Source organism: Coenobita brevimanus, chromosome 94 (genome assembly GCF_032717465.1).
Source record: "Coenobita brevimanus isolate Jiangsu-jjx chromosome 94, ASM3271746v2, whole genome shotgun sequence".
Lineage (NCBI taxonomy): Eukaryota > Metazoa > Arthropoda > Malacostraca > Decapoda > Coenobitidae > Coenobita > Coenobita brevimanus.
In genome coordinates this window covers 21,545,475-21,567,423 of record NC_137047.1, presented here as the reverse complement: position 1 = coordinate 21,567,423, position 21,949 = coordinate 21,545,475, and the positions used below count along the sequence as shown (strand labels likewise).

Here is a 21,949-nt window from a genome sequence, read left to right as displayed (position 1 = left end):
GGTTGTTCAATCTGTACATGGATGGGGTAATAAAAGAGGTACAAGGTAGGGTAGTGGATGTTGGAGTGGCCCTGGTGAGAGAGGATAGTGTTTGGAAACTCCCTGTACTGTTGTTTGCAGATGATACTGTGTTGTTGAGTGAAGACGAAGGGGAGCTGCAAGGCTTGGTGGATGAGTTTGAGAGAGTGTGTAAGAAACGGAACCTAAAGGTGAATGTAGGGAAGAGAAAAGTGATGGTCTTTGAGAGAGGTGAAGTTAGTGAATGTACAGCGAGGCTGGATGGTGAGGAATTGGAAAATGTGAGCACGTTTAAGTATTTGGGTAGTGTGATGAGTAAGGATGGAGGTTTGGAGGGTGAAGTGCTTGAAAGGGTACAGCAGGGAAGAAAGGTTGCTGGTTCCTTGAAAGCAGTGATAAGAAACAGGGAAGTGAGCGTGGAAGTGAAAAAGTTACTACATGACAGTATTGTGATACCAACTCTAACGTACGGAAGTGAAGCTTGGACATTGTTGGAAGGACACAAGTCAAGAGTGAGAGCAGTGGAAATGAGTTATTTAAGAGGAGCCTGTGGAGTCACGTGGAGAGACAGGCTGACGAATGAGGATATAAAGGAACGTTGTGGTGTGGATGTGGATGTGATAGGAAGCGTTATGAGGAATACACTGAGGTGGTTTGGCCATGTGGAGAGGATGGAGGGTGAAAGACTGACGAAGAGAGTGTATATGAGTGAGGTGGAGGGGGAAAGAGGGAGGGGGAGGCCGAGGATGAGATGGAGGGATGGGGTGGAGAGGTATATGAGAGAGGGGTGTGTGAGTTGGGAGCAGAGGAGTGAAATGGCGGGGGACAGGGCGACTTGGAGGCGATTTGTTTGTGGCCACCCCAAACGGGATTGAGGCGTCTGGCAATCTATATATATATATATATATATATATATATATATATATATATATATATATATATATATATATATATGCCTTCGGACCAGATAATGAAGGTAATGGAGAGAGTCCTAGAAGGTATGTGCAGAGAATGAGTGATCATTGATGAGATGCAGTTTGGTTTATATCAGGCTAAAGTACCACTGATGCCATATTCATTGTTCGATAGCTTCAGGAAAAATACATAGGAAAGAAACGGGGTCTGCACTTTGTTTTTGTTGAAAAGGAGAAGGCCTCTGACAGAGTCCCTAGGGAGGTAGTGAAGTGGACAATGAGAAAGCGTGGGATCGAGGAGTGGCTGGTTAGGGTGGTTATGGCTATGTACGTGGGTGCTCGCACCCAGGAAGTAGTGAATGGAGATTTGAGTAAGGAGTTTTCTGTGAATGTTAGTGTGCATCACGGGGTCAGTCTTGAGCCCTTTGTTGTTTATGATGGTACTTGATGAACTCCCGTGGGAGGTGTTGTATGCCGATGACTTGGTGCTGACTGCAGAGAATGAAAGGGAGGCGGAGGAAAGATTTAGGAAGTGAAGAAATGGTATGGGACACAAAGGCTTGAGAGAAAATGCAGATAAAATAAAGGCGATGGTATCTAGGGCTGGTGGCAGTACAGTCAAAGAAAAGGGAGAGTTGCCATGTGCGGTTTGCCACAAGGGTGTGGGAAGTAATTCCATCTTGTGCAGTGTTTGTTAAGTGGGTGCTTAAGAGATGTGGTGGTATTAGAAGCAGACTGCGAGATAATGCTGATTTCATGTATGCAGTGTGTGGGGGAGAGCATGTGGAGATTATCGGGCGTGAAAGAATTGATCTTGCTCTGAGCCTGTAGAGTGTGTGGAAGAGTTTCACTATTTGGGAGACATGATGAGTGCTGGAGATGGGGCTGGAGCTATCTCTGTGGCTAGAGTGAGGAGTGGTTGGAAAAAGTTCAAGGAACTGTTGCCTCTCCTGACATCGAGAAGGCTCTCCCTCCGTCCTAAAGGATCTTTGTATGCGGCAAGTGTTAGGAGTGTGATGCTGTACGGTTGTGAGACCTTGGCAGTAAAAGAAGAGGATATTCGCAGGCCTAAACATACCGAATGACAATGATTACCGGCAGGTGGATGTGCAGTGCGTGCTGGAGTGCAAGGCCCGGGGGGGCTAGGTTTACAATGTAAGAGCTTAGAGCTAAGATGGGACTGGAATGTATTGGTGTTGTAATGAAGAAGGGTAGACTGAGATGGTCTGGGTATATGGAGAGAATGAGAGATGATGATTGGGTGCAGAAAGTGAGAAGTGTTAACGTTAGGAGTAGAGCTGCGAAGGGTAGACCGAAAAAGACCTGGGATGAGGTCTTTGTGCGTAACCTCAGGGATAAGGGACTGAATAGGGAGTCTGCTAGAGATCGAGCAGCGTGGAGAGTCGCCACTGGGTGACAAAGGCCGACGCATGCAAACATGTTAGAGCTTTTAAAAACGAAAACGATAGTGCTTGACGGACAACTTGAAACAAACAGAACTACAAAAGTACGAGAAGCATTATCAAAACGTTGTATGATCAAACCACTACCACGATTTGTCAATAGCATTTTTAAAAAAATCACTGAAGAGAAGCCTACACATGATGGCGCTGTGCACCCTGGATGTAGCAGCTATGGCGTCCACTCAGGAGCCAGACTTCCTCATTTTTTTCCTGCACTATAGCCGTGGGAATGACCATAGTCCGACCGTGATGAGGCACTGTCTACAACAAGGTGGGGATGGGTCTCAGCACGGTACATGTAGCCTACTCCACTGTACTTGCAGGACGGCCCCACAAAAGCAGTTGTTTATCTGTGGTCGACAGGTGTGCTTGACCAGAAAGACAGGGGTTAAATAACAACAACAGCATAACCAGTCCTATATTAGCAACGTATCTCACAACATAATTATTAGCAGTAACCAACAACTAAAACAATAAATCCCAGAGCAAAGCACTGAAATTTGCAGTGAAAGAACTTCATCACTGAAATAAACCCAGGCAATAAATCAGTAAAAGAATGATCACTTGAAGCATGGAATAAAAGAAGCAGAAGAATCAGAAACGTATGAGGTGGCTGGCCTCATAGAAAGATATGAAAAAACAGTTGGTTCCCAAGACTTAATATAATTAAAGGAATAGGAGCCACAACCTAGATACTGTATGTATACCCCCTGGGGGTAGGGGGGTTTCAAGAACACTTCCCCAGTATCCCTGCTTGTCGTACAAGGTGACTAAAAGGGTTGGTGGTGGGTTAATGCCCCACCCCGTAAAAAGAACTAACTAAAAAAGCAAATAAAGCGCCTCGGACCCGGACGGACCATACGTTGACGATTAAGGAACGGACAAAGGACATTCTGAGGGTAGGAACGTGGAATGTGAGAGGAGTGAATGATGAAGTGAAAGAGAGAGAGATTGTCCAGGTGCTTGAGGATGCAAAAGTGTATATATGTGGATTGACTGAAACTAAATGGAAAAGGTGAAAGGATGAGAGAATGGGAATACGGTGTAGGTATATGTGCGGGAGTCAGTGAGAATGAGAGGGCAAGAGAGGGAGTATGTCTGATGATAAGCAAGAAGTGGAAGGAGAATATAAGAGAGTACGGAACAGTGGGTGCAAGGATTGTATGGGTGAGGATGAAAGTAGGTATACAAGCATGGGCGATTGTATGTGTGTATGCTCCAACCGAGGATCGGGTGGCAAGAGTGAAAGATGAGTTTTGGGCGAGAGTAGAAGCATGTATGGACAAGTTTGAGAGGAGCGAGAGAGTGCTGTTGATTGGAGACATGAATGGCAAAGTTGGGAATGTACGAGTGGATGGAGTGGTTGGTCAGTGGGGTGTGCCAGCTGAAGTAGATGGGGATGGTAGTGCTTTGGTGGACATCTGTGCTGGTAAGGGGTTGGCAATAGCCAACACCTACTTTCGTCATAAGATGATCCACCGGTATACATGGAGAGTAATGAGGAGGATGGATGGTGAACTTGTTGAACGAAAGGCAATGATAGACTACGTGTGTGTGGATGAGCGAATGAGAAGACAAGCGTTGGATGCAAGGGTGTGGAGAGGGTGGGGGAATGGAGTCTCGGACCATCACTTAGTGATGGCCAAGGTAGAGCTGCAAAGAAAGTGGTTGAGGAGACGAAGGGGAAGACAGGAGGAAGCAGCTCCTGTGAGAAGAGTGGAGAAATTGCAAGATAGTGAGAAAAGGACAGAGTATAAGAGCATTGTCGAAGAAAGATTGGGAAGGTATGAGCTAGAGCAGATGGAAGGGGTGGAAGACGTATGTAAGATATTTATGGAAGAGATAAGCGCAGCGTGTGAGGCGGTTTGTGGAGTGAGGAGGAGATGCAAGGGTGTGCAAGGGACAGCATGGCGGAATGATGAGGTGAAACGAGCTGTGGAACAAAAGAAGAAGGCATATGGTGAATGGTTGGCGAGTAGAGGTAGGGGAGAAGATGAGAGAGAGAAGAGAGAGGTATACGTGAGCAGGAGAATGGAGGTTAAGAGACTGGTGAAGGAGAGTAAGAAGAAAGTGGATGAAGAGTTTGGGAGGAATCTGAGTGTGAAATGGAGGGAGAGTAAGAAATTGTTTTGGAAGGAGGTAAAGAAAGTAAGGCAGTGTGAAAGGGGAAATAGTAGGGGAGTGAAAGATAGGAATAATAGATTGTTGGTGGAGAAGAGAGAGAAATTGAGGAGATGGAAGGAGCACTTTGAGGATTTGTTGAATGTAGAGAGTGAGGGCAGTGTGAGTATAAGTGGTTGGGGAATGGCTGGGAGAAGAAGAGATGAGAGGAGGGAGGAAGAGATCAGTAGGTCGGAAGTAGTGGAAGCGATGAAGAAGATTAAGCTGGGAAAGGCCCCAGGAATTGATGGAGTGTGTGGTGAAATGCTTAGGTATGGGGGTGAGATTGTTGTGGAGTGGATATGGAAGTTGTGTAGACTGGCTTGGGAAGAGGGAAGGGTTCCAGAGGACTGGAAATCAGGTATAATTGTTCCTCTGTACAAAGGAAAAGGGGAGAGAGAAGTATGTGGTAACCATAAGGGTATTTGCCTTCTTAGTGTGACTGGTAAAATATATGGTAGAATACTCATTGATAGGGTTAGGCATATGACAGAGGAGCTAGTTGGAGAAGAACAAGGGGGATTTAGGAAGGGAAAAGGGTGTGTAGATCAGATATTTGTTCTAAGATGTTTAGTGGAGAAGTATCTAGAGAAGGGAAGGAAAGTGCATGCTGCCTTCATGGACTTGGAGAAAGCTTATGACAGAATAGATAGTCAAGGTATGTGGAAGGTATTAAGAATATATGGAGTGGAGGGGAAATTGTTGAGTGCTGTGAAGAGTATGTACGAGGGAGCTAGGGTTACGGTGCGAGTGGATGGTGAGCTGAGTGAGTTCTTTGATCTCAATGTGGGACTGAAACAGGGGTGTGTGATGTCTCCATGGCTGTTTAATATATATATGGATGGGGTTGTAAAGGAGGTGCAGGGTAGGGCAGTGGATGTGGGGGTGGCCCTAATGAATGAGGGTGAGATTTGGAAGCTTCTGGTGTTGCTGTTTGCTGATGATACAGTATTGTTGAGTGAAGATGAATGGGAGTTGCAAGGTTTGGTGAATGAATCTGGGACAGTGTGTAGGAGGAGGAAGCTGAAAGTTAATGTAAACAAAAGTAAAGTTATGGTGTTTGAGAGGAATGAAGTCACAGAGTGTGCAGTGAGGTTGGATGGTGAGGATATGGAGAATGTGAGTGCATTCAAGTACTTGGGTAGTGTGATGAGTAAGGATGGAACTTTGGGGGATGAAGTACGTGAAAGGGTACAGCAGGGAAGAAAGGTTGTTGGTACACTGAAAGCAGTGATGAGAAATAGGGAGGTGAGTATGGAAGTTACGAAGGCACTGCATGATGGTATTGTGATCCCTACCCTGACGTATGGAAGCGAGGCGTGGACCTTGCAAGAGGGGAACAAGTCAAGAGTGAGAGCAGTGGAAATGAGTTACTTGAGACGAGCATGTGGAGTGACGTGGAGGGACAGGTTGACGAATGAAGAAGTGAAGGAACGTTGTGGGGTAGATGTGGATGTGGTTGAAAAGATTAGGAGAAATACACTGAGGTGGTTTGGACATGTGGAGAGAATGGAGAATGAAAGACTGACTAAGAGGGTGTATGTAGGTGAGGTGGAGGGAGGGAGAGGGAGGGGTAGACCGAGGATGAGGTGGAGGGATGGAGTTGAGAGGTATATGAGGGAGGGGGGGGTGAGTTGGGGGGAGGGGAGTCAAATGGTGGGTGACAGAGTGACTTGGAGGCGTTTTGTCTGCGGCCACCCTTTGCGGGATTAGGGCGTCGGGCTATAGATAGATAGATAGACTATTATTAAGAATGCACACGGCACGGAATAAACGTGACTGGTAAAGTGTGAAAGTGGATATCGTTTAAGAATGAAATAATTGATATTTTCGAAGAAGGAATGGGTAAAATAACAGAGATGTGAGATTGAGAGGGAAGTGGGTGTGAATATGAGATATCAAAAGCGTGTGAGGACGAGTTCGTGGATTAAGCGTTGGGAGTGAGAAGAGTGAAGTGAAGATAAATGATGGAAGTCTGGAAAATAAAATAAGGAAAAAATTAGGCACATGAATAATGAATAATAAGGAATAAATAAATATATATATATATATATATATATATATATATATATATATATATATATATATATATATATATATATATATATATATATATATATATACAGTATATATATATAATAGGAGCCTCTGTGGTACAGTGGTACAGTGTGTTTTCGTACATGGGAGAACGAGGGTTCGCGCCCTGCCAGGGTAATAAACTTTGGGAACGTTCTTCCGGCCACATACTGCCTTGGCAGAGGAGTGCTGTGGTTGAACCAGTGTCACGTACTGTAAAGTATGCTTGCACCCAGTCGGCTTGCGCAGGCCGATTACACTTGGTTCACAGACTACACACACATTCAAAGCCACTCCAACACTACAGTCACACTTACAAGCACTTCTCACCCTACATACAGTCTGTACCAGACAGCCTAAGCCACTTGGTAGAGATACACAGGCTGTACCGTCCCCACTTCGGTCGGGATAGGCCAGTCCTGTAGTGTACACTTAAACGGCTGATGATTATATATATATATATATATATATATATATATATATATATATATATATATATATATATATATATATATATATATATATATATATATATATATACTGTATATTGTTTATAGTGATGCCCACTTCTTCCTTAGCCTTTATCATTCTTTTTCTATGTCTGCCCTCCTCTCTTCCTATTTCTCCCATCTTTCCTCTCACTTCTTGTTCCTTTTCTTTACAGGTGGCTTTACATTGAGTGACAAGCCAAATGATTTTCTGTAAGCCAAGAAACCATTTACAACGCTGGGTGGTAACCATATAACCAAACCATACATGCTCCCTATGTGTCAACATCTGGGTTGGTGGAGGGTTAGTGCCCCTCCCCGTAAAACAAATTACAAAGTCAAGTGGCCACCTTTTACGGGATTATGGCGTCTGGCAATAGACAGATAGAATATTTGTTTACCGTGCTACAGTCAGCAAAAAAGTAACGCACTACTTGTTACACAATATTCTGATAAATAAACAAAGCCTTATGATTATGGGTCACTCTGCGACGTAAATTCAAATATTACCCCTGGTATTTCATGTTGTTCGTTATTATCTGAGACAGTATGATGCAGGATGAATTTTTGTCAGAGGCACGAGTTCACCAAATACTTCGGTGTCAGAGCAATTTGCTCATATTCATATTCATTAAACCTTTGTAACAACCGAACTGAAACTTAACAAATTAATCACACTGTCCTGATCGAGATTCGATTTCAGGCCATCGCGCTTCATAGGCGCGCATGTTAGCCTACCACTGAGCTAAAGAGAGTATCCCCGTTTTGCCTCTAAGCAACGTGGGTTATATACACCCCATTACATCACTCTTTTCTCCCCTTGGTGATTAATGTGGTCAGTTTCGAACACACATGGTAACGTGGCGCATTGGAGGCCACCAATGGGGACGCTGTGGACCACACATGACAGCACACCCCCGGGATGTAAGGCCTAAGACGCTGTCTACAACATCATTGCCCCCTAAGCCTCGCCTCATATCCCACTGCTGCCACCAGTGTAACAACCGAACCGAAACTTAACAAATTAATCACACTGTCCTGATCGAAATTCAATCTCAGGCCCTCACGCTTCATAAGCACGCACGTTACCACTGCGCCAAAGAAAGGATACCCGCTTTGCCTCTAAGCAACGCGGGCTTATATACGCCCCATTACACCCTGGGGAAGCGATACTTTGTTGTTGGGTGTGCAGTTGAATCCAAAAGTTCCGTTACCTCTTCTGCCCTTCAGTAACTCATAATTAGCAAGTGTTAAGTTTCATGTAGTCATTATAATCTTCTTTTCTTGGTTAGTTAGACAGGTCACATTAACTAAGTGGTATTTTTAATTACCTAAAGCAGTATATTGTTTTCAGTTATTGAGGGGCAGGTATATGAAAGAAACTTTTGGGAGCAACTGTATATATATATATATATATATATATATATATAATTTTTTTTTTTTTAAATAACAGAACGGAGGAAGGAAAAACAAATGGGTAAAAAAAAATAATCCGTACACCAAATTACTGATGTCCTCTGTTCATAAAATATCTGTAACAGTTAGACTTGAACAGTTGTGGGTTGATATTTGGAGGAAAACAACTCTGGGGAAGCGAGTTCCAGAGAGATGCAGTTCGGGGAATGAAAGAATTCTGATAGGCAGAAGTTCTGCAATATGGTTGAGTGACATTCCAGTCATGAGCGCTACCAGATGCCCGTGTAGCACGAGGGAAGGCATGGAGGGGTGGCACCATGGACGCAACTTCGTCTGAGCATTTGCCAAAAAAATATCTGTAAAATAATGCAAGGGAGGCAACATTCCTTCTTACTTGCAGGGGAGGTAGTTTATATGTAATGGCAGGGTTGTTAATGATTCTAACAGCTTTATTTTGAATTTTGTCTAGTTGTCTTAATGCAACCTCTCCACAACCATTCCACAAGGGTGAGCAATATTCAAGCTGAGAGCGCACATGACTCCCATAAATTATAGCTAACTGCTCATCGGCGATATATATATATATATATATATATATATATATATATATATATATATTATATATATATATATATATATATATATATATATATATATATATGGACAACATGTAAATGTCAGACACGCAGTCAGAGGCGCTACGCCACTACATCACAGGTGAGTCTCCTGTGGGTAAAATTTGCATATTAAGGGTTCGAGAGAGTGAAATTAATGAAAAATTTAGACAGAAAGTGTATGAATGAACACACTTGTTCGTCTACACAGTGTGCATTCATTCATACATGCACTTATTCTAGCACTATCATGCTGTCATATGTACGCCACAACACACACAAGGGACAGGAATACTCTAGAGAGAACTGTACAAGTAACGTACCAGTATTTGTTTAATTTTCCCGTTTATAACGTAACTGGTCCGAACCAGCTACGCTATTTTATTTAACACAGGACTAGCAACGCTTCATACTATGTGAATTTTCACTGGGGAAACACAAATGTAAACTAGGGTCTGTCCTTGATTTGTCCCAGATGCAAGCAACAGAAACTTTAATGCCCGTCTTAGAAGTCATTGTTGTTAAGTAACTATGGTCTCTCTGGCCGGGCATACCCATCAACCGTAAGCAAGCAACCGCCCCTGTAGGGCCGTCCCGTGCAGTAATCCGTGCTTCGTCACAGCAAGGCATGGATGAGTGTGAAGGTTTGGTTCCCGGATAGACGTCGCACTTGTGACTCCACTCAGTCAACAGGGCCATAATAGTAGGCTCAACGTCACCCCGTTATTTGGCAATATGGTAACCACCCAGCGTGGTAAGAGATTTCATCGGTTACCGGAAACCAATAGGCTTGTGCCACCTGAAGTAGCAAGAAGAGTAATGATAAGTGCGAAGAAGGATGGGAGAAATAGGAAGAGGTGAGCAGACACAGAAAAAGAATGATAAAGGCGAAGGAAGAAGTAGACAGCACTGTATCAAGTGAGTGGATGATGGTCGCCACCATGTACCCCCGTTAGTGGTCATGAAATTGAATGAAGGATCTTATAATCTAGAAGAGTTACTAGCAACTCATACAGACTTACACGCGAAAAATTACTTCTAGGCTGATTAATACTATCTGATAGCCAGTAGAATAACATTAAGACTTCTCATGCTACCTGAAAAGCTTTTTTAGCTACGAATAAAATTATGATAATTTCTCATATTCTGAAAGGGTTCTATAGCTGATACTCGATTATGTCAGGGATGTATTCCAATACAGCACAGCTTTTCACATACATTTTATGCTGAAAACTGGAGGCGCTAGCAAATTTGCTTTAGAAGTATCACTTTAAGTGGCAATAAATCTGTAATTTTTTCGGAAGTTAATAGCAAATCTGATAATAAAAAGACGACATATAACAAGAATTTGCCGAAGAGTATAAAGTCTGGGGGCGCAGAGTATCGTGGTCTGCATCACTACAACATACAGTAAATATATAGCAATATTTAGTAACACTACGCATCCATGTGTATTTCTTCTCGGATATATGACATTCACATTAAATGGCCGATGACTTATTTGTAGGCAAATAATTAATTTCTTTAAAAGTGAAGCTCCGAGTGCATTTAACGTAAGAACAGTTTATTTATGAAAAAAAAAAAAAAAAAAAAATCACGTACAGTACTATCAAGGTCATCAAAGCAAAACACTGCCTTGGTCTACAAATATTTAGCAACTAGTGAGACGGAAGAGAGAGTTGTATGTAGAGATGAAGAGAGAGGTGAAAAGATTACTAAGAGAGAGTAAGAGAGTGCATGAGGAATTTGGAAGGAATCTGAGTGTAAAGTGGAGGGAATGTAAGAAAATGTTCTCGAAAGAGGTAAAGAGGTGCCAAAGAAGTTTGTTGGGGAGTGAAAGATAAAAACGGTAGATTACTAGTGGAGAAGGGAGAAAAAGTGAGCAGATGAAGAGAACACTTTGATGACTTGCTGAACACAGAGAATGTAAGTAATGCGAGCATAAGTGGCTGGGGAATGGCTGAGAAACGGAGGGATGTGAGAAGAGAGGAAGAAATCAGTAGGATGGAAGTTATGGAAGCGATGAAGAAAGTTAAAATGGGGAAAGCCCCAGGAATTGATGGAGTGTGTGGTGAAATGCTGAAGCATGGGGGAGAGATAGTAGTAGAATGGATGTGGAAGATGTGCAGATTGGCCTGGGAGGAAGGTAGAGTCCCGGATGATTGGAAGTCAGGTATAATTATCCCCCTGTACAAAGGAAAAGTGGAAAAACAAGTATGTGGTAATCATAAGGGCATTTGTCTTCTTAGTGTAATAGGAAAAGTATATGGTTGGATACTTATTGACAAAGTTAGGGAAATAACAGAGGAAGTTGGAGAAGAACAGGGAGGTTTTAGGAAGGGAAGAGGTTGTGTAGATCAGATATTCATTCTTAGATCTTTAGTGGAAAAGTTTCTAGAGAAGGGAAAGAAGTTGTATGCGGCCTTCATGGATTTGGAGAAAGCATATGACAGGGTGGATAGACAAGGAGTGTGGAAAATACTGTATTGAGAATATATGGAGTATATGGGAAGTTATTCAATGCCGTGAAAAGCATGTACGCGGGTGCTAAGGCTGCAGTGCATGTGGACTGTGAAATGAGTGAATTTTTCTATTTGAAGGTTGGATTGAAACAGGGATGTGTCATGTCTCCATGGTTGTTCAATCTGTATATGGATGAGGTTATAAAAGAGATACAAGGTAGGCAAGTGGATGTTGGAGCGGCACTAATGAGAGAGGGCAGTGTTTGGAAACTCCCAGTACTGTTGTTTGCAGATGATACTGTGTTGTTAAGTGAAGATGAAGGGGAGCTGCAAGGCTTGGTGGATGAGTCTCGGAGAGTACAGTATGTAAGAAACGGAATCTAAAGGTGAATGTAAGGAAGAGTAAAGTTATGGTCTTCGAGAGAGGTGAAGTCAGTGAATGTACAGTGAGGTTGGATGAGGAGGAAATGGAAAATGTGAGTGCGTTTAAGTACTTGGGTAGTGTGATGAGTAAGGATGGAAGTTTGGAGGGTGAAGTGCTTGAAAGGGTACAACAAGGAAGAAAGGTTGGTGGTTCCTTGAAAGTAGTGATAATAAACAAGGAAGTGAGCGTGAGAAGTGAAAAAGTTACTACATGATAGTATTGTGATGCCAACTCTAATGCATGGAAGTGAAGCTTGGACCTTGTTGGATGGAGAGAAATCAAGAGTGAGAGCCGTGGAAATGAGTTATTTGAAAGGAGCATGTAAGGTCACATGGAGAGACAGATTGACAAATGAGGAAGAGAAGGATCGTTGTGGTGTGGATATGGATGTGATAAGAAGCATTAGGAGAAACACACAGATGTGGTTTGGCCATGTGGATAGGATGGAGAGTGCGAGACTAACGAGGAGAGTGTATGAGTGAGGTGGAGAGGGGGAGAGGGAGGGGGAGGCCAAGGATGAGATGGAGGGATGGAGTGGAGAAGTATATGAGAGAGGGGGGTGAGAGCTGGGAGCAGGGCGGTGAAATGGCGGGGGGACAAGGCGACATGAAGGCGATTTGTTTGTGGCCACCCCTTACGGGACTAAGGCATCTGGCAATAGACAGATAGATGGATCGATAGATTGGCAGATAGTGAGGCGAAATCAAAAATGCAAGCGCCAAATTTCCGATGTTTCATTCACCCGTCGTGATTAAAATGGACGGGCTTTCCCACCCACTGAGAGAGGGTCTGTGATTGGCGGGGTGCCGTGCTCACCTGTCCCTCACTCACCTATCACCCGTAACCCCTATCCCCCTGTACCCTCCCACACTCACCTGCTCCCCATTACCACTGCAGCTCTACTTATTCTCTCCCTCTCTCCTTCCCCTTCCACGACTTCACCTACTAACTCCAGTTCCCCTACCTCCCCTGTCCACTCCTCCCTCACCACCATAGCTCCACTCACTAACACTCTTTCCCTTCTCCCCCTCGCCTTCTCGCCTCCGCCCTAACTACCACTTCATCTACTAACTCCCCTCCCCTTCTTTCCTCATGCCTTCACTCTCCCTTCCTCCACTTCCCGGTACTGCTTCATCTACGAACTCTTTCTTCTCCTCCCACTCTTCCCCGTCCACTGATTTCCTCCTCCCCTTTCAGTCACTTCCCTCGCGACCATTGTTTCACCCCCTAACTTTCCTTCCCCTCTCACTGCCCCTCCATCCCCTTCCCCGTCCTGTGTCCGTAAGCGCCAACAAGCTAGAGCCTGAGAACCAAGCGTCACAAAGCATAATAAGCACCGCCACAATAACCACTCATACTCATGTCGTCCACGCCCTCACCAGGCACTTCTTACCCATATAGTCCAAGGACGTATTTCTTCATTATAATCAAGCTACCACCAGACGATTTTCTTCAACTTAGGAAGACTGTACTGAAGGCTGTACTGAACTCCTCCAACTCGAAAAATCTCTTCTACTCTGAATAAAAACAATTCTTAAACAGCACGAATATAATTAAACTAATTCAGGAAAGCGCGACAGATGTTGACAAACACCATGTACAGGTGCACTACAACACACACGGGGCGAATTTCGACCTTGTTCTGTTAACTGGCTTTTCACTGGTTGTTCACAACAATAAAATTTGTTCATCCTTGGCTCACCTTGAACCATTTCACCAAGTTTGGTCTGTTCATCATCATCAATCCCATTTTGCCCCATATAAACAAGAGAGTAGAGGCCCGGGGCAAGACTATTCAGTTCCAATATTTAAGGCAACGGAGAAAAACCTCACTTTCCCTTGAGTGGCTTTATGCGAGCAGTAAACCCCGATACTCCTCAGATGGAACCCATACAGGCTCCATCTGGTTGGACCACCTTAACTCACTTACCATTAGGCATCATCTGGTTATATGGTTAACACACAGCTTAGTAAATGGCTTAGGATACATGAAACCATTTAGCATGACACTTAATGCTGTCTCCTGAAGAGAGAGAGAGAGAGAGAGAGAGAGAGAGAGAGAGAGAGAGAGAGAGAGAGAGAGAGAGAGAGAGAGAGAGAATCTACGCTGAGCTAGTGGATAATGGGCATTCTCCACCTGCCTCGAAATTTTGGTCTATATTGTACAAAAACTTTTTAGTTGACCTTGCCATATGACCTTGACCTTTGACCTATCGTTTTCATAGACATGTTACATCCTTGGCTGATCTTAACACTTCCACCACGTTTGGTCCGAATCAGATCAAATCTGTTCTAGTTATTTTGTTCACACAGACACACACAGGTCCAACTCTCATCTTCTGCCCTGTGACCTTGACTTCTGAATGATTATTATTCTCAAAACTGACTCCATCGTTCTTGCCCGACTCTGAACCCTTCCGCCAAATTTGATCTAAGTCGGACCAATATTATTAAGTTTTCTTTACCTTATGACTTGGACCTTTGTTCTAAATAATAAGTTTACTTTATTTTATGACCTGGACCTTTGTTCTAAATAATAGGTTTACTTTACCTTATGACCTGGACCTTTGTTCTAAATAATAAGACTTCTTTACCTTATGACCTGGACTTTTGTTCTAAATAACAATAAGTTAACCCTTTGCCTGACCCTCAACTTTTTCACCAAGTTTGGTTAAAATCGGACCAAATCTTGATGAAAAAACTAGTACATTATAATTCGGTCCCTTACGTATAGCTTGGTTACTTAAATAGTGACACAATGAAATGTTGAGATGTTTGTCGCGTCTAAAAACACGTAATCGGAGTGGGGGGACGTCTCCGGCCACAAATGTAATGATTGTGGATGCTATATTTGTATCGTCAGGCATTGTATGGTATTAATACTTCTACCTTTTCCGGTGTCCTACTCCTTTGAAAACTGGGGTTTCCCTCAGTTAGATAAAATCATTTGACATAACCAAATTAATATACAGGTGGTGCAGAGCAATGCAAGGGTAAACAACATGTAGAATAAACTAACCTAGTTCTGGTTGACTGACAAATAGGTGCGCCATATAGCGTTTGGCGGGGGTCCAGGTGGGATGGGGTTAGGTCTTGAGGTGTAGTGGCGTAATGCTGCCGTCACTGGGCCACGAGGCTAAAAATACATCAACATTTGTCACTTACAGACGGACAATGTACAGTAAATGGCGGGGCTGCACTTGACCTGATTACAGTGTTACCCTCTAGCACCGGCATTCCCTGCACACAGCTGTTTCTGCAGAGTAGCTTGTCGTGTATTATCCAGTCAGTACGATGACTTGTTGTATATTTACTGTGACTGCCACCAGACGAGTGTATTCAGCACAGGAGAGACCCTTCAGACTGAAGAGATTAAACACCACAAACAGTAGAAAAGTCTGATTCTATTTTAAACTCGGTAGAAGTTACATGCTTAACTCTGCAAGATCAGTTCGCCTCTCCTCTTTGTCTGAAGCTCACAGTTTGGCTTTTTTCTTAGACAATTAATACGAGAAAAGTTAACAGTTGCTATTATGCATAACAGTAGAATGCTTGTTTATAAAAATTCCGCTCAACTTTACAGGTTAGTTACTTGTAGCTAATTATTTCAAACCATCAACTCGATTTGTGATCTGGCATGTGCCACAGTTTTTTTTTTTTTTTTTTTTTTTTTTTTAAGTGAATGGTGAGAGTGGGAGGGGTGAGATGGAACGGACTATGAAAGTGGGATTATGAGATTTATGATCCGGTATACCAAGAAACTTCCATGAACCTGCCAAGTCTAGATTTGGTTCAGGTATTAAACTTGGAAATGTGATGTCAGGAGGTCAAGACGAACTAACAAAATTCCCGTGTGACATACTGGATGTGTCAGTCTGAGGATACTGCAGTCATTCACACTCAGTATTACTGACGATACTGCCCATCAATCACACTTCCTATTCCCCATGACATTGGAAGCATCCCCACTCGTTATTGCAATATTAATGGAGCCATTCACACGTTAACACCAGTTATACTTCAACGACTGCCGCTAATTATACTGGTAATACTGACACTATTCCCACTCTAACCCATTTGGGCCCAGTGTCCTCAGTATAGGACGGAACTAGGCATTTTCGAAAGTTAATGAAGAGGGAACCCCAGGGTAGTGATCTACGAGCTTCGCGACTATGAGCCGATAGGCGGTGGGCAGTATGCTTATAGCACCCTTCCAGCACAACCCCTCAGTTAGGAACCCTAGGGACTAATGGGTTAATAACGGAACATTCACACGCTATCATCAATAATATTGAAACGACTTCCTTTCGTCATTACCAATAATACTGAAGCCATTCTCTTTCGTTATTGTCTTTCATAATGACACAGATTCACTATACCATGCGATACCAACACCACTCTCAATTGTTCTGATCTATTGTAATGAAATCTTTCCAAGTCGTTGTAAGTTAAATTATCTAGTACAGAAAAAATACCCATACCTTTGCTTCAGAAACTTCCACAGTTACATATCTGGGGAGCAAAGAAAACCTAAGTATAATATTTCCCTGTTCTACCTTTCAGTAGTAGGAGTTACAAGACTGTTTGTAGTATAGAATCTGGGCGACTAGATCGTCTCAGGAAAGGTAGAACATGAACATTGCATTCCTGCCCCGTTTAACTGCCCCTCACGACACGAAGGAATTTCATGAGCGGTATTCTTTTCCTTTTCTCTGGGTACTGAATTCTTGGTAATGTGATATTACCAGATAAATCTGAGCTTGGTTCAAGAAAAAAAAAAAAAACTAACGCTGCAGTAGTGCTACCAGGTCCCCTCAGAAGTATGAGTTAGCAAATTAAGTGACAAATTACAGCTCTGCATCCTCCCCGTTCACTGCTTCAACCTCCCCCTTCTCTCTCTCGTGCTGCTTTTTTTCCCTTTCATCTGCCTTCTTGCATCTGCCTTTTTTCATCCTTTTCTTTTATTGCTGTCCCTTGCCTTTCGTCTGTTTGTTAGCTCCTCTTCTTTCCTATTTATTATTCTCTCCTCCCCTTTTTCCTCTATCCCGCTCCTTCCTCTCCGTTCCCTCTACTTTCCTCCTTCCTTCTTTTCTCTGCCTCCCTCCTCCTTCCTCCTTCTCGGTTCCCTCTGCCTCCTTCTCTCTCCTTTCCCTCTACCTCCTCCCTCCTTCCCCATTCTCTCTCTCTCTCTCTCTCTCTCTCTCTCTCTCCTCTCCCTCTCGGTTCCCTCTGCTTCCCTCCTTCTCCCTTCCATTAACCTTCCTCATCTTTTTCCCTTCCTTCTACCACCCTCCTCCATCTCCCTTTCCTCTTTGGACTTTGCACCAGACACGCAAAGAGCAGTGAAATTACACGGGGTCAGCTGGGTAGCGTAGGTGGAAAGGAGGGGAGAGGGGAAAGGAGAAGGATGAAGGAAGAAGGAAGAAGGAAAGAGGAAATGGGAATGAGGAGGGCATCAGGGATGGAGGGAGTATGAAGAGGGAAATGGAAGAAGAAGGAAGGATGGTGGAGGAAGTGGGAGAAAGATGAAGGAAGGATTAAGGAAGGAGAAAAGGAGAGAGGAAATATGAAGAGGGAAAGGGAAGAAAGGAGGGATCATGGTGGAGAAAGTGAGATAAGGAGGAAGAAAGGATGAGATGGGGGAAGAGGAAGACAGAAGAGCATGAGAGAAGAAACAAAAAGGTGGAAAAATAGGGGAAAAGAAGCGAGAAAAGAAGGAAGGAAGAATGGAAGGAGGAAGGTCATAGGAATGATGGGATGGACTAAGGGTGAGGGATGAGCAATGGGAAAGAGGGAAGAGAAGGAGGAAAAAGGAAAGAAGAGAAGAGGAGGGAGAAAGAGAAAGGGAAGGAGGTAGAGAGAAAGAGAAAGGGGAAGGAGGAAGAGTAGGTAGAGGGAATATTACTGAAGGAAAGTTGGAAGGAGAGAATGAGTAACAGGAAAAAGTAAGGGAAATGAAGAACAGAAGGAAGTAAAAGGGAAGAGCGATGGAAGGAAAATAATAAAAGCGAGAGCGAGGGATGAAAGGGTGGAGTGCGGGAGGGAGGTAGGGAGGGAAGATGGAAGGAGGGAAAGAAGAGGAGGGGAATGAGGGAAAGAAAGGGAAAGAAAGACGGAGAGAAGGACGGAGAAGAATGAGATACAAGGAAGAAAGATAATAACGAGGAAGAAGAAAATGGGGATCTGTCTATGTATCTACTGCCAGACGCCTTAATCCCATAAGGGATGGCCACAAACAAATCGCCTGCATGTCGCCCTGTCCCCTGCCATTTCACTGCCCTGCTCCCAGCTCACACCCTCCTCTTTCATATACATCTCCACTCCATCCCTCCATCTCATCCTCGACCTCCCCCTCCCTCTCCCCCTCTCCACCTTACTCACCTACACTCTCCTCGTCAGTCTCTCACTCTCCATCCTCTCCACATGGCCAAACCACCTAAATGTCTTTCTCCTAATGCATCCTATCACATCCACATCCACACCACAACGATCATTCACTTCCTCATTTGTCAATCTGTCTTTCCACGTGACTCCACATGCTCCTCTCAAATAACTCATTTCCACTGCTCTCACTCTTGTCGTGTGTCCCTCCAACAAGATCCAAGCTTCACTTCCATACGTTAGAGTTGGTATCACAATACTGTCATGTAGTAACTTTTTCACTTCCACGCTCACTGCCTTGTTTCTTATCACTGCTTTCAAGGAACCAGCAACCTTTCTTCCTTGTTGTACTCTTTCAAGCACTTCACCCTTCAAACTTCCATCCTTACTCATCACACTACCAAGTACTTAAACGCACTCACATTTTCCATTTCCTCCTCATCCAACCTCACTGTACATTCACTGACTTCACTTCTCTCGAAGGCCATAACTTTACTCTTCCCTACATTTACCTTTAGATTCCGCTTCTTACACACACTCCCAAGCTCATCCTCCAAGCCTTGCATATATATATATATATATATATATATATATATATATATATATATAGAGAGAGAGAGAGAGAGAGAGAGAGAGAGAGAGAGAGAGAGAGAGAGAGAGAGAGAGAGAGAGAGGAGAAGGAACACGAAAAGGAAGAGGTGCGGAGGGAAGGAGAAGTCAGGTATAATGGAGGAAAAAAGATGGAGTGGAGTTTCCCTTTAGAAGGATGTCCATATCAGGTCCGACAGAAGCCCAAGCTAAGTGCGAAAAGACGCCAGGGTTAGATCTCAAGACTACTATGGTTAGGTCTAGAGGATGCTAAGGTGTAAAGAATGCTAAGGTTAAGGTCGAGGGACTCGTTCTAGGAATGACATTTTTCGGTAAAACTAGCTATTAGGAAAATGTCAAAATATCAGTTCCTCAAAAATCCCAAATTTTCATGACGAAATGGAGGTCAGATTTCAATGAAATGCACCAAAGCACTCCAGATAAAATAACATGCCGCTAAATGACAAAAAGAAAAGAAAAGAAAAGAAAATAACCAAGGTTAAAACAAATCATCATCACCGAACACTGAACACCAGGCAAAATTAGTTTAGACTTACAGTACTATCTCGTCAGTCCTCTTGCTGTGGAAATATGCTGAACGACGAGTGCGAGAAACATTAAAATGAAGAGGAACTCAGGGAAGAGAATGAAGAGGAACTGAAAGAAGTAGAGGAGGAACAGATGTGGTGGAACATAAAATTGATGGGAAAAAACAAAAGAAGTGGAAGAGGATGAGGGAGACGGAAGAAGAGAAAGACTGGAGGAGGAGAAAGAAGATGGAAGAACAACAAAAGCAGAGGAAGAGTATGAGTGGAGGAGAAAGAAGATGGAAAAAACTAGCAGTGGAGGTAAAGGAAAAAGAATGAAGGAGGAGGAGGAGGAGGAGGAGGAGAAATGGAGGAAGAAATGAGGAGAGTTGCTAGTTCCTGTCCTAGCAAGAGGCTAAACGTAAAGAACATGATCGCAACTCCGCCAGGTAATGAAAGGGGTGTTTGCCGATTATTGCATAAATGGACAGCATCTAATTTTCGTCCAAGTAAATGCATCTGAGGTACTGGCTATATCACAAGAAGTGTCTGTAAAATGCATTATATTCGAGTAACATTCAACCTATTCTTTACGATGACGTATCCTATTAATATATTTTTTAAATCTTTAGACGATTTTCTTCATACAAGAAAGGATTAATGATGGTTATGTTTAACGTCAACTGGTGAAAATGTCTCCGGAAAAATTTACAAAATCGTCTATGACAACAAAGCAATAAAAATATGTCATCAGACTGGACGGGTTAATGTTTAAAGTACTTACTTATCAGTTTCTGTCAAAAATTCCTTGTTATTTTGGCGTATACGAGTACATAGGCTATGACTAAATGAAATTACGGCATTTCTTTTCTAATATTCGTGTTTTACGTGTTTTGTGGTCTACTACCTAACGCACTGTTAAGGACCTGTGGAGATCATCGGCATTTAAGTTATGGTGTGTGTGTGTGTGTGTGTGTGTGTGTGTGTGTGTGTGTGCTACTCGAGTGTGACACCACAGGAGCTGACTGACCTGTAGGCGGGCAAGGGCAATGCTGTCGGGGTTGGTGAGTGCTGCCAGCGAGTCCCGCGCGGGTACTGTCACAGCGGGCAGTGCCAGCTCTTCTAGATGTGGACACTGTCCTGCCAGAAGACCCAGGTCTGCCTCCCAGTACACGTCTCCCTCCAGCCGCAGCGTCACCAATTGCCCACCCACTGACCATGCGTACTCGTACAGTGCGGCCGGGGCCAGCAGGTAGGGCTCCCGCACTGACAACCGCAGATGCTGCAGCCCCGTCAGCAGCCGCATTTCATTGATAGTCACACCCACGGAGTTGATGACGGCGGTGATGGAGTTGAGGGTAGGGCAGGCTCGGCGCAGCAGCTGCAGTGTATTGACGGTGATGCAGCGGACGTTGACCTCCTGCAAGGCTGTTCTGGCCCCGCCCTCGCCCAGCTCGTCAATTATCTTAAGGGCCTCGATGGCGTCCGTTGAGCCCAGGCTAGTTAGCTCTGGCACACGGCTAAGTAGTGCTGCCACTCCCTCCTGTGTAACGCTTGTGCCTCCAACATCCAAATGTCGCAGTCGCACCTCTGCATCCTCCCCACCACCCCACCTCAGGTTCACAATCATGCGGCTAACGCCCTCGTCTGTCACCCCGGCTGACCCTGATACATCTAGGTGGGTCATCAGTCTGCAGTAACGCGTCAGCAGCGTCACGGCGTCGTCAGAGGCGTTGACCAGCCTGACAACTCGCAGCTGCTTGCAGGTGCGACAGAGATCAGTGAAGACGCGCTTGACAGCCTCCTTCATAAGAGGCGGCATGGTCAGCACCAGATGACGCAGGCCGTCGCCGTTATGCAGGATCAGCTCAATGTCTAGGGGCCAATCAGTGGGGTCCGGGCCAGGGCGGGGCAGCGTCACGTACACAGGCTCCAGCACCGGTATCTCAGGCGTCAGCATCACTAGGGCGCGGTTGACAGCAGCCAGTTCCCTGCTGCCGTGCCGCAGGTGCAGCCCACCAGCCTTCAGGGCATTGTGCACCATCATAGCCCGGAGGTCACGTGGCAGCTGCTCCAAGTATCGTTGCACCTCGAATACCTGCTTCTTGGGTATATCTTTCCGCAGAACAAACTGCACACGCTCCAGCCAGAACTTGCTGCACATCTCCTTCAGTGATATCACCAATGTGGACACCGTGGGAGGCGGAGCTGCACGATACGGTGCCAGAGGAAGTGACTCCTGGTGCCTGGCCAGGGCCATTGGGATACGCGGCAGCCGCATGTTCATCAGAGCCATTGTTTATCACTCACCACCTTCAGGTACACACATGAACGTGACTACCACTACCCTAATTTTTCACTAACACAAGTCAGCAAACATCAGTACACAAGCCAGTACACTGTCCCACACTATGTCGA

At 44.3% G+C, this 21,949-nt stretch overlaps 1 protein-coding gene across 1 annotated transcript in view; it reads right to left on the bottom strand.

Moving 5' to 3' along the window:
• LOC145412830 (uncharacterized) overlaps nucleotides 1-21,949 on the bottom strand; it is a 30,096-nt gene extending 8,147 nt beyond the window's left edge. The window contains exon 1 of the mRNA XM_080282620.1: nucleotides 20,562-21,949. Within this exon, the coding sequence (XP_080138746.1) occupies nucleotides 20,562-21,827 (1,266 nt within the window). The 5' untranslated portion in view covers nucleotides 21,828-21,949. The remainder of the gene's footprint in view (nucleotides 1-20,561) is intronic.